We start from the raw sequence: 11,636 nt of genomic DNA, 5'->3' as shown, positions 1-11,636 counted from the left end.
TTACATCAACCAAGCAAGGTGAATTGCTTTCTTCTTCCTCAATATTGTTATAGCGGATAGTTTTTGCTTATCTTCATTGTACTTCACTGTATATCAGCGTGATGAATTATTTGGCTAAACTTTGAATTTGGAAATAGTCATTGACACTCGTTTTTCTTTTTGCTTGTTTTGTCCAATGCTTAGATTTGGATGTGTGTGGATTTGATTTGATGGTGGTGTGTTTTGGAATTTAAGTACTTAAGCCAATTTATTTAGGGTTGTGTTGGTGGTGAAGCATAAAGAAAAATATTGGGAAAAATGAAAAAAAATCAACTAACTGGAAGGTAAAAAAAGAATATCTTTGTTGTAATGTTTTTTTTTCAGTTTTTATAGGAATTTAACCTAATGCCCATGAGATAAGGGGCAAACTGAATTTGAATGTCCTAATTCTTGGTTGGGCACTAAGTATGTGTACCTGCTGTAAATATGGACAAAAAACAATATGTGGGCTTTAGGTTGGATTGACTAAATCCAAGTTATCCATAAAGGTCCCACATACATTGAACTAATTTCACAATTATAGTGGATGTGACAACTTCTATGTGGCACATTATGGCTAATTAAAATTCTTTGATGTGTAGTGATTGGATTCTTCTTTTTAATATCACTAGTAGAAAAATGACATTTTATAACAAACCTATTATAACGGACAAAAATTATCCATCATAATAGGGAGATATTATAACGTAGTTTTTTAAATCAGTTATAATATGAGACGCGGTGGCAAATTTGTAAATAAGTTTAAGACATATTATAACGTAGTTCTGAAAATCAGTTATAATATGAAAAGCGGTGGCAAACTTGTAAATAAGTTGAAAACCTATTATTGATGTATTATAACGGACTTTTAGAAATCAGTTATAATATCTCAGGATCCCTCTCACTCTCGTTCCTCTTTTCACGCTCCCTCTCACTCTCATTCCTCTTTTCACGTTCCCTCTCACTCTCATTCCTCTCTTCCTCTTCGTCTCATTTCTCTCTTTACGTTTTCTCTCAGTCTCATTGCGTTCGTCTCATTCCTCTCTTCACGTTCCCTCTCACTCTCATTCCTCTCACGCTCCGCTGCCTCTTTCCGCTCACGCAGCTCCGCTGCCTCTTTCCGCTCACGCAGCTCCGCTGCCTCTTTCCGCTCACGTAGCTCCGCTGCCTCTTCCTCGAATTCTCTGAAGTCTAACCAAGTAGGTTTTATGTTTTTCCCTAATTTGTTATGTTTTTCTTCTATTAATTTCACTAATTTCTTAGATTGGTGGGGATTGTGTTTCGTTTGGTGGAGAAATTAGCGGCGTTAACACAAGAGAGAGGTGGAGGAGGGAGCCTTATCCACAGTGGGGATTGGAGAATTTTGAAGGTAATTATAGTTCACATTCTTCTCTGTAACACTTTTCCCCTCTTTTTATCCTGTTAATTTAGTTTTCATTGATTCTTGAAGAACAAAAAATCGTGTTTTAAGTCTCGTGTGTATTGGGCATAGTAATGTTGAACTGTATTCTTCCATTATCTCTGCTACTCTTTCTCTCAACTGCCCATGCTTAAATCAATTTGCTCACTCCATATTGATTTGTATTAAATTTTATACACTCTCCATTTACTGTTATAATAATTTGTACGTATTTTTATTTGATGAGCTTTGTCTTCACGATTTTCTTAAACCTTAGAACAATTTGACATAATAATTTGTTCAAGAAAGGTTGTCTCTGGAGAAGGATGTGAGGAGTTTGTATCAAGAAAAATCGAAGAAAATATAATTATTGAAAAAAACCAAGATACAAAAAAAAATTAATAAAAGAAAAGTTTGAGAAATAAATAAAGAGATTTCTACTTTTATGAAGAAATGAAAGGAAGTGGGAAATATTACTTTGAAATAAAAATAAAAAAGGTTTTCTACTGTTGTTGGAGTATAAGTTCTTTCTTTCTTTTCCTACTTAGCTATTTATTCTTCATAGTTGAGGGGACATTAAAGTTGAGACGAAGCTATGTACGTTTAATGTAGGAAACACAGCAAAGCAACTCAATGTGTAGCTTTCACAAATCTGAACTTACAACCACTGCATTGGCATATGCTTGGATATATTAAGCTGTTGTCTCTCCACCTTTACTTTCATCCCCTTTCCTACAACACTCTCCAATTAAATCAGATTTGGGTCAATTAGCTCTTCAACATGATGTTATCATGTCCATATCCCTCCACACCTTACGAATATTCGTCAAATATATACATTGTACCTGTGTTTCATCCACTAACGTAAGTGTGTAATATTAATTTAAGAGTAATAATTGTGTTTAAGCTTAATAATATATTAAAGCAAGATTAAAAGAAGAGTTAGGTAAGATGTTTAAGATTCCAATAGATAAGGTATATATCATTACTGTATTATCAAACAATTCTTCTTCTTTTTAAGCTAGTTGATAAAATAAAAAATACTATAGTAAGTTAGTTTCTAAGTTGATATAGTAACTAAGATTTTTGTTATCAAAATAATTGATGGTTCCTTTCAAATAACTATTTCAGACAAAAAGGGTTGTATAGTAGACTGCTTAGATACATATGCACGATATTACTATAGCATCCTCAATCCCATGGGAAGCTGATTTTTTCAGTTTGTATTTGTTGTGACTTATAATGTGAGATGATATTTCAGTTCTAATTTAAATTTTATGCTTTGTTCTCTACAGGAAGACAATCAAGTTGTTCAGTGATTTCCACACCTTTGCCATTATTATTGCTTCAACTTGGTTAATGTAAGATTTTTATTTCAGTTTATTTTAGCCTTTTTTTATTCATATATGACTCTAGAGATTTCTTTTGCTCCCTTTAGATTAAATTTATCAGGAAAACTTCTTTTCGTATGTGTGTGCTTTCACAAAATTCTCTGTGATTAATTTAATAACTAATGTGTTTGATAAGTTAGGTGAGATGTGACAGTGGTTTAGTTTAACACCAATGGTGCCTATAATATACACAAAAGTAATGGAACAAATTGCACAGAGCTTTCCTTTGAATTTGTTCCTTTGAAGAAGAATGGGAAAACAGAGGAGTCTATATATATATAGGTTGTGTGATGATACTTTGAAGTAAAGTCTGTTGGGAGTGTTATTGCAGGGCACACTGAGTAGTAGTAGTAGTCTTCAAGTATATTTTTCTTGCTGCCTTTACATCAAAGCATAATACTAAGTCATATGCCTTTGATTATTAATATATAAATGTGGCATAAGATTGTGTATGGAAGAGTTCCTTTTACAGGAGCAGGAGAACCTTCACATGTAGAATGATTTTTTATACGCCAAGAATACTTTTATTTTCATGAAGATAGCTAAAGTGATTGCATATTATTTAGTTATAACTAATATTTATTATATGAAAAGTCGGCTTCAAGTATGGTAGTCTTGGATTTTGCTTTGAGCAGAAACTTGGTTATGATAAGCTTCTTTATTATGTAAAAATATACTTTTACCCACATAATTCTTTTTTATTTATTTGATTTTTTATATATTTCACTTTTTTTAAAAAAAATAATTACAAAAATTCACTCTTTATAATTTTTTTACTCTTATTAAATATAAATGTGTGATAATCTATTATTATTTTTATTTTTTAAGACTCATAACGGTTATGATGTTAAACTTGTTCGATACAATTTGATCATTCTTCAAAGTAATGGAACAAATTTTAAAATATCTTTTTAGAAAATAAAATAAATCTTTTAGTATTTTCGAAATTTAGAATATAGTATTTAAAAGCTAAAAGCATGCTTTTATTCAAATTTAAAGAATAAAATATATTTTAACATTTAGAAGATAAAATATGTGGTGATGGTTAATGATTGATGTGTGAATAATAGGAGGTAGGTGGTATGTATGATTATGTGCGTATGATAGCATTCCTATATATTGTCTTTAATTTATTGTCTTTTAGGAATAAGAGTAGTATGAGGGTCATTGAGAATGAACACAACACAAAAAAATAATCTTAGAGGTTTTCATAAACGTTATTAAATAACATTTATAGTGTTTTTGAGTTGTAGCGGTCTACAAAGCCTAACGTTGTTAAATAAACGTTAAAGTGTCACCACTTTCTTGGTTTCAGTTCATTGGCACAGAACGTTAGTATGGACCGAAGTTGGATAAAATCTAAACGAACAACCGAAGAATATGAGAGAGGAGTGGAACAATTTATTGAGTTTGCTACGAGGAATGTAGCAAATAATAATGGAAGATTTTATTGTCCATGTGTGAATTGCTTGAACGAGCGGAGACTACCCATTGCAGTAATACGAGAGCATGTTTTGTGTGATGGGTTCCTAAGGAGCTACACCAAGTGGACATGGCATGGTGAATTAGTAGAAGTGCCAATAGCACATGTGTCTCAAACTGAAGCAGAAGAAGTGGATTTGGTTATGGAAGATGGTTTGGAGCAAATGATTCGTGATGTTGGAGATGATGTCTTTGCACGATCACATATGTATGAAACTTTGTGTAGTGATGCAAAAATGCCTTTGTATTCAGGGTGCATTAAGTACACTAAATTGTCGGCAATATTAAAACTATTTAATGTGAAGGCAAGAAATGGGTGGAGTGATAAGAGTTTCACCGAATTGCTTGAGTTAGTGAGTGACATTCTTCCTGAAGGTAATACGATGCCAACATCTAATTATGATGCGGAGAAGATATTATGTCCAATGGGTATGGAGTATAAAAAGATTCATGCTTGTCCGAACGATTGTGTGTTGTACAGGAAGGAATATGAAAAGTTACATCAGTGTCCACATTGTGGGTTATCAAGATACAAGCAAAAAGATGGTGACTTCGAAGATGATGTGAGGAAGGGTGTTCCAGCAAATGTGTTGTGGTATCTTCCCATAATTCCAAGGTTTAAAAGATTATTTGCTAATGTCAAAGATGCAAAACTCATTAGATGGCATGTAGATGAACGTAAAAGAGATGGTCAAATAAGACATCCAGCTGATTGTAGTCAATGGCAGACAATAGATTCAATGTTTCCATATTTTGGAAATGATCCAAGAAACCTTAGACTTGGACTTGCTACAGATGGAATGAACCCGTACGGTAACTTGAGTAGTAGACATAGCTCATGGCCTGTCATGTTAGTGATCTACAACTTACCGCCTTGGTTGTGCATGAAACGTAAATACGTCATGTTATCTTTAATGGTTTCTGGTCCACGACAACCAGGAAACGACATTGATGTTTATTTAAGCCCGCTAGTTGAAGATTTGAAAATGTTGTGGGAGGAAGGCGTTGATGTGTTCGACGGGTACGTAGGCTCCACTTTTAAGTTGCATGCCATGTTATTTTGTACAATCAATGACTTTCCAGCATATGGTAATTTGAGTGGGTATAGCACAAAGGGTCACAAAGCATGCCCTATATGTGAAGAAGGCACATGTCACCATCAACTTAAGCATGGAAAGAAAACGGTTTACATTGGACATCGAAGATTTCTTAGTGCAAACCATCCTTTTCGTAAATTAAAAAAAGCATTTAATGGATGTCAAGAAAATGAAATAGCTCCAACGCCTTTAAGTGGATTAGAAGTATATGAACGTGTAAAGGACATAAATGTTGTGCTTGGCAAGACAAAAAAGCAAGCCACAACTACAAACATATGGAAGAAAAGATCAATCTTCTTTGATCTCCCATATTGGAGGATGCTTGATGTGAGACATTGTATAGATGTCATGCATGTAGAGAAAAATGTGTGTGACAGTATTATTGGAACACTCCTTAATATTCAAGGCAAGACAAAAGATGGTATGAAGAGTCGCTTGGACTTGGTTGAAATGGGAATAAGAGAACAATTAGCTCCACAATCTCATGGCAAACGAACATACTTGCCTCCAGCATGTCACACATTATCTAAACAAGAAAAGAGAAGTTTCTGTGAGTTTTTACATGGTGTGAAAGTTCCGCATGGTTACTCTTCCAATGTGAAACGACTTGTATCTATGAAGGATTTAAAATTACTTGGGTTAAAATCTCATGATTGTCATGTTTTAATGCAACAACTCCTACCAGTGGCGATTCGAGGAATATTGCCTAAGAATATTAGATATGCATTAACTAGATTATGCTTCTTTTTTAATGCCATTTGTAGTAAAGTTTTTGAGCCTGCATGGTTGGACTATTTGGAGAATGAGGCTAAAGTTATATTATGTGAGTTGGAAATGTATTTCCCTCCATCATTTTTTGATATCATTGAAATCTGTATCCACATTCCTGATATTGAATCATTTTGAAAATTGCATTTAGCCTTTGAACCACAATGTTGTCTATACTTGCAGCCTCTCTATACTTGTTGCCTCTCTATATATGTGCTAAGTAAGTCATTTATACCATTTTACTCAACAATTGTCATCTTTTTTGTATCTTAGGTAAAATATATAATTTGGGAAGCACCATCCACCACGAGGCTATTAAAGATGATATGTTGCGAGTGGTGGTTGTAGATATTAAAGATTCTTCTGCTCGTGTTCCTTTGCCTAGTGAAGAGGTTCAAACAGTGGGGCAAGCTCCAGGAAATTTTATCATTTGGCCAGCCAGATTGGCAAAGCCAATTTTAGTAAGAATTTATATTCATATTTGCCTTAATTACTTATGTATTTGTTGTATTTGGATGCATATAATATTGGACTTATTTTGTGGTCAAATATAGGACGTTTCTAAGAATACAAACATTGTTACACCTCCTCAACCACAATTGTCTCCTCTCCAACAACTTGGTGCAGCGGTAGTCACAATGGGGAATAAAACTATTGAGATAGATATGCCTTCTGAACTCACATGCAAGACTACTACCACCACTTTATATGTATGTCATAGGGATATTTGTGAAATTGTCATTGGTAATGATCTCCTCTCTACAACAGTTCTACAACTTTGGAATTTGTAAGTAAACCTTCACAAACCATGGAAATACTATCATATTGCATTCGTGTATTTATTTGAACATTATTTGTTGATATTGAAGGTATTTGCATCACCTCTGCATCGAGAGAAGGAATGCTACTATCTATGGATTTCTTGATCCTGTTATAATTCAAACTGTAGGAAATAAATCAGAGGAGGTGCAAAAGTACTTGATAGAAATGTTTGAAAAAGCTGGTAAAGAGGTCTATTTAGCACCTTACTTGCATAAGTAAGTACATAATTTTTTAATTTTTCATGAGTAGTTCAAAAGTTTCTTTTAATTAATATTATTCTAACTTGTAGGGGTCATTGGCAATTGCTAGTTATTGTTCCTGATCGTTCTCTTGTAGTTCTCTTATGTTCCTTGCATAAGAAAGCTAACACATTGTCCATCAAAAATATATTAGAGGCGTAAGTTTTCCTTTTTATTTTGATTCCTTCCTATATTATTATTATTATGATGTGATGGATGTCAAACTTTTGTATAGGTCTTTGGAAGCTCATTCAAGGTTGCGGGGTGTTCCATCTATTTCTAGGAAGAAGATGCAAATAATCACACCTAATGTAAGAGAAGTTCACCTTCTTTGTTTTGTGTTTTGTGATTGTTATTTTTATGACCAATTGGTTCTGTTGTTGGTTTTGTGAAATTTGGTTTAGCAAAATATACAGAGCTACATGGTGCAAAGGCTAGCTAGAGTATAATCTGATATTTTGTGTCTTTGATTTGAATGAGTCTTCATTATTTGTATTTAATTTGCAGTGTCGACGTCAATTGGGCAGCTATGAGTGTGGGTATTATGTAATGAAACACATGCATACCATTATTTGTACAAACATTATTGAATCATGGAATAAGGTATTAAAATACTAACTAAATACTTATCCAACTATTCATTACAATATTGTTTTAACTCTATTATTTTATTTGTAGATCTTTAATGATTCATCTCCCATGGAAGCTGCAGACATGGAAGAAATTAGAAGGAACTAGGCTTCTTTTATTTTAAGTGTTAGTAGAAACTTGGCTACACTTAAATAGTGTATGTACATTAATGTAATATTTTGGATTTAATATATAGTTTCATGTATAAATGATGTATTAAATATTAGACTATTTAATATTTGAAATGAATTCTATTTTGTTAGTTTCAATAAATTTGTTTATTTAAAGCTATATTTATTATAAATGGATTGGATGAGATGATAATACAGGAATATTATTATAATTTCATTGGATGTCAAATTTAATAATCAATTTTTTTTTTAAAAACATTTATTATAACCTACTAAGCAATGTATGATATGGTATGTTGATCACATATTATAACGTACAATAATATATACGTAATAATATATAACATATTATAACGTACAAAATTTTGTACGTTATAATATCTTCCACCTATTATAACGGACAAATGCAGAATTTGTTATAATAAACTGCACATATTATAACGTACATCAGAAACTACGTTATAATATGTTGAACATATTATAACGTAAATTTTTGCTACGTTATAAAATGTGCAGACTTACTATATCGCCCAGAACTATATCCCCAGTAACTACGATATAAAATGTCATTTTTGTACGTTATAAAAAGTCATTTTTCCACTAGTGTATCCTATGTGTATTGCTTGCCTTATGTGTCTACTTTTATGTTATAAGTTTACTTGTATTAATTAAACTTAAACAGAGGCTGCCAGATTTTCTATGCCTCTGGATAAATTTTTACGTATGATTTTTTGTTTTCTTAAATATCTTGTCTCTTCTCTCCACACATCCTCTTTTTCTTCTCTGATATTGGAAGGTTGAAAAATTCCTTAATCTCTTTAGACAACTCTTGAACTGATGGTACCAAGAGTGAAGTTCCTGATTCCTTGAACATTTATCTCAAACAAACAACACACTTCCATTCTCTGCTTCAACTATAAGCCCTGCCTTTTATATTATCACTTCCTTTTATATACATGGCATTTCCAAATTAATTCAACCTTTACAAATAGAAAATTTTCAGGGCGGCTGAATTCTGCTGTAATTTGATACCAATGGTACAAATGCTTACAGAAACTTTAAGGTGATAGATCACTCTGACATCAACTTTTCCTTATTTATAAATATCAGTACTATAACATTAAATATCTAGTTTAGTACTTGTTCTAAATATGTAGAAAATGTACAAAACTACCAACCCGTAAATTCTTTGATAAAATGATTTTTAAAAATAATTATTTTAAATTTATTTCAATGATAATATATGATTAGTTGATATAATATAAATTAAAAAAAAGACATATTGGTGGATTTGAGAAATTAATACTTTATGCATTTTCAGTTTCCTTGTGATAGTAAAAAAATAAAGTAAATAATTTATACTTATGTTAACAGTCGTACATTTTAATAATATTATTTATTATAAATTTGTCGAAATTTTATAGTAATTATCTCAAAAACTAATATTATAGTGCATTATTAAATTTACGTAGTACATAAAATTAAAATTTAAAAAGTATGGTATTATTGATTTTGCATAAGTTGTTATTCTCTAATTCAATATCACATTATTGTGTACGATATTTATTGAATTTTGCACTAGTGGAAAATATACTTTATTTTTAAAATAAGAACTAAGTTAAGGGCAAAATCATGAGTACACATATGTGACTAGTCTATCTTACCACTAACTGAACAAAAAAAATGTTTAAACGGATCATTACCTTCTTTTCAATCTACACAATCTTTTCAACTTCATTACCTCTCAGCTACCAACTTCCAGTATAAAAGAGTAATGGCATTTTCGGATCCTTCAATTTTTTAGGCTATCTCTACACCTCCTCAAGGAAGATAATGAAACCTTTCCTTCCTTCTTTTTTACCATAAATAGAAGGAAAAATTGTACTGTATAAAATAAGAGTTTGAAGGAAACTGTTTTTTTTTTTTATTTTAAACTTTTGTAAACGGAAAAAAGTACCTCTTAGAGGCTTTTGTAAACAGAAAAAAGCAAGTGTACTTTAGCACCTTATTTGCAACAATAAGTATATATTTTTTATTAATAAAATTTTATTTATATAATTGTTATTTAACACTATTATTGTTTGAATCTGCAGGGATCACTGGCAATTGTTACTAATTCTTTCTCAACAGTTTTTTGTAGTTCTCTTATGTTCATTGCACAAAAAACCTCACACTTTGGCAATTAAAAGTACACTAATATTGTAAGCTTTTTAATAATTTATTTGTTGTATACACATAACTGATTTTACTAAGTTCCTTAGGACTCATTTCAATGTACATTTAACTTTATTTAACTTTATAGAGTGGTTGAGGCATATTCAAGGTTGTAGGGAACACATATCGTCTCTAGAAAGAAGTTGCAATTCATTGCACCAAGTGTAAGTAATTAATCTTTCAAACTATAAATACAATTATAAATTTTAGGATACTTTATAAATTTAACTTGTAGTGCCCACGTCAACCGGGAAGCTTTGAGTGCGGATATTATGTCATGAGGCACATGCAGAAAATTATATCTGCAAATGTCGTTGACTCATGGAAATTGGTAACGTGAACATTTTATAACTAAGATTTTAAGCCATTAATATTATAACATGACTCAAACTATTCATTGTGTAGATATTTGATGACACGTCTCCATTGGAACAACATGTCATAAAGGATGTTCGGGAGCGATGGGCTGCATTTCTTTTAACCATTTGTAAATGATTGAATGTTTCAATATTACATTTTGAGTTTAGGAACTATTTTATGTGTAACTATGTTAAGTAACTATGTTAGGTAAATATATTTAGGAACTTTGTTAGGTAAATTACTTGTTATTGATTATTTAAACTGTATTCTGGGATTGAATCTTATGTAGGTCTAAATATGGATAGTAGCACATACAAATCAAATATTTTAAAAAAACGTCATTATTTACACCGGTTAAAGCCATATTAGGTATAAAAAGTCTTGTTTTTTACACCGGTTATAATACCACAGGTATAAAAGTGGGACTCTTTTACACCTATCATAGCACAAGTAGGTATAAAAAGAAATTTTTTCTCTAGCAACGAAGGGGACTTTTTATACCTACTCTCATAGTACCAGGTGTAAATATAAGACTTTTATACCTATTATAAACAGCACAGGTATAAAAAGTAAAACTTTCTACACTAACTTAAGAGTAGGTATAAAAAAACGTAAACTTTTTTATACCCATTGCTTCTATACCTACTCAAAAACAGGTATAAAAAAACATTTTTGTCCTAGTGCCTCCTGCTACTCCTCACGACATGGATCAATCCTCTTTATGTGAGAATGAAAGACCATTGGAGTTTCAAGATAACTCCCAAGATTGAGCTCCTGCATTCATTCTAAAATACACTTGAATCTCACCAAGAGATTCTACTTTGGAACTTTACTTTCACAACTTTGAAACCAGACTTTCACTTTGAAACATAACTCATGACATAATCAATCACCTACCACAATAAAAATATTCATGCATGCTTCACAATGGATCCCAAAACTTCATTAAATTCAAACTAGAACAAGGAATTAAAGAATAAACTAAAACTTGAACCAGTCGCTCAGCGCATACCCTCGCTAAGCGAAACCCACAAAACAATGGACCAGACCGTTAACTCCCTCGCTCAGCGCATACATTCGTTATT

At 31.8% G+C, this 11,636-nt stretch overlaps 2 protein-coding genes and 1 non-coding gene across 3 annotated transcripts; all 3 read left to right on the top strand.

The window, feature by feature from the left end:
- Positions 1-439: 439 nt before the first annotated feature.
- LOC124849097 (small nucleolar RNA snoR103) lies at positions 440-542 on the top strand. Its single transcript, XR_007029738.2, has one exon. It is a non-coding gene; the product is annotated as a small nucleolar RNA snoR103 (small nucleolar RNA).
- Positions 543-4,145: 3,603 nt separating this feature from the next.
- On the top strand, positions 4,146-6,293 carry LOC148191101 (uncharacterized). Its single transcript, XM_088101291.1, has one exon. It carries the CDS (start codon positions 4,146-4,148, stop codon positions 6,291-6,293), a length of 2,148 nt encoding a protein of 715 aa, XP_087957417.1.
- A 26-nt stretch (positions 6,294-6,319) lies between these two features.
- Positions 6,320-10,686, top strand: LOC148191100 (uncharacterized). Its single transcript, XM_088101290.1, has 8 exons — positions 6,320-6,368; positions 6,429-6,623; positions 6,708-6,942; positions 7,025-7,192; positions 7,267-7,374; positions 7,452-7,527; positions 10,427-10,522; positions 10,597-10,686. The coding sequence occupies exons 1-8, from the start codon at positions 6,320-6,322 to the stop codon at positions 10,684-10,686; spliced, it is 1,017 nt and encodes a 338-aa protein (XP_087957416.1).
- Positions 10,687-11,636: the final 950 nt, after the last annotated feature.

Source organism: Vigna umbellata, chromosome 11 (assembly GCF_029865625.1).
Source record: "Vigna umbellata cultivar VRB3 chromosome 11, Vumbellata_1.0, whole genome shotgun sequence".
Classification (NCBI taxonomy): Eukaryota; Viridiplantae; Streptophyta; class Magnoliopsida; order Fabales; family Fabaceae; genus Vigna; species Vigna umbellata.
The sequence above is the reverse complement of the archived record's forward strand: the minus strand, read 5'-3'. Positions and strand labels throughout refer to the sequence as shown.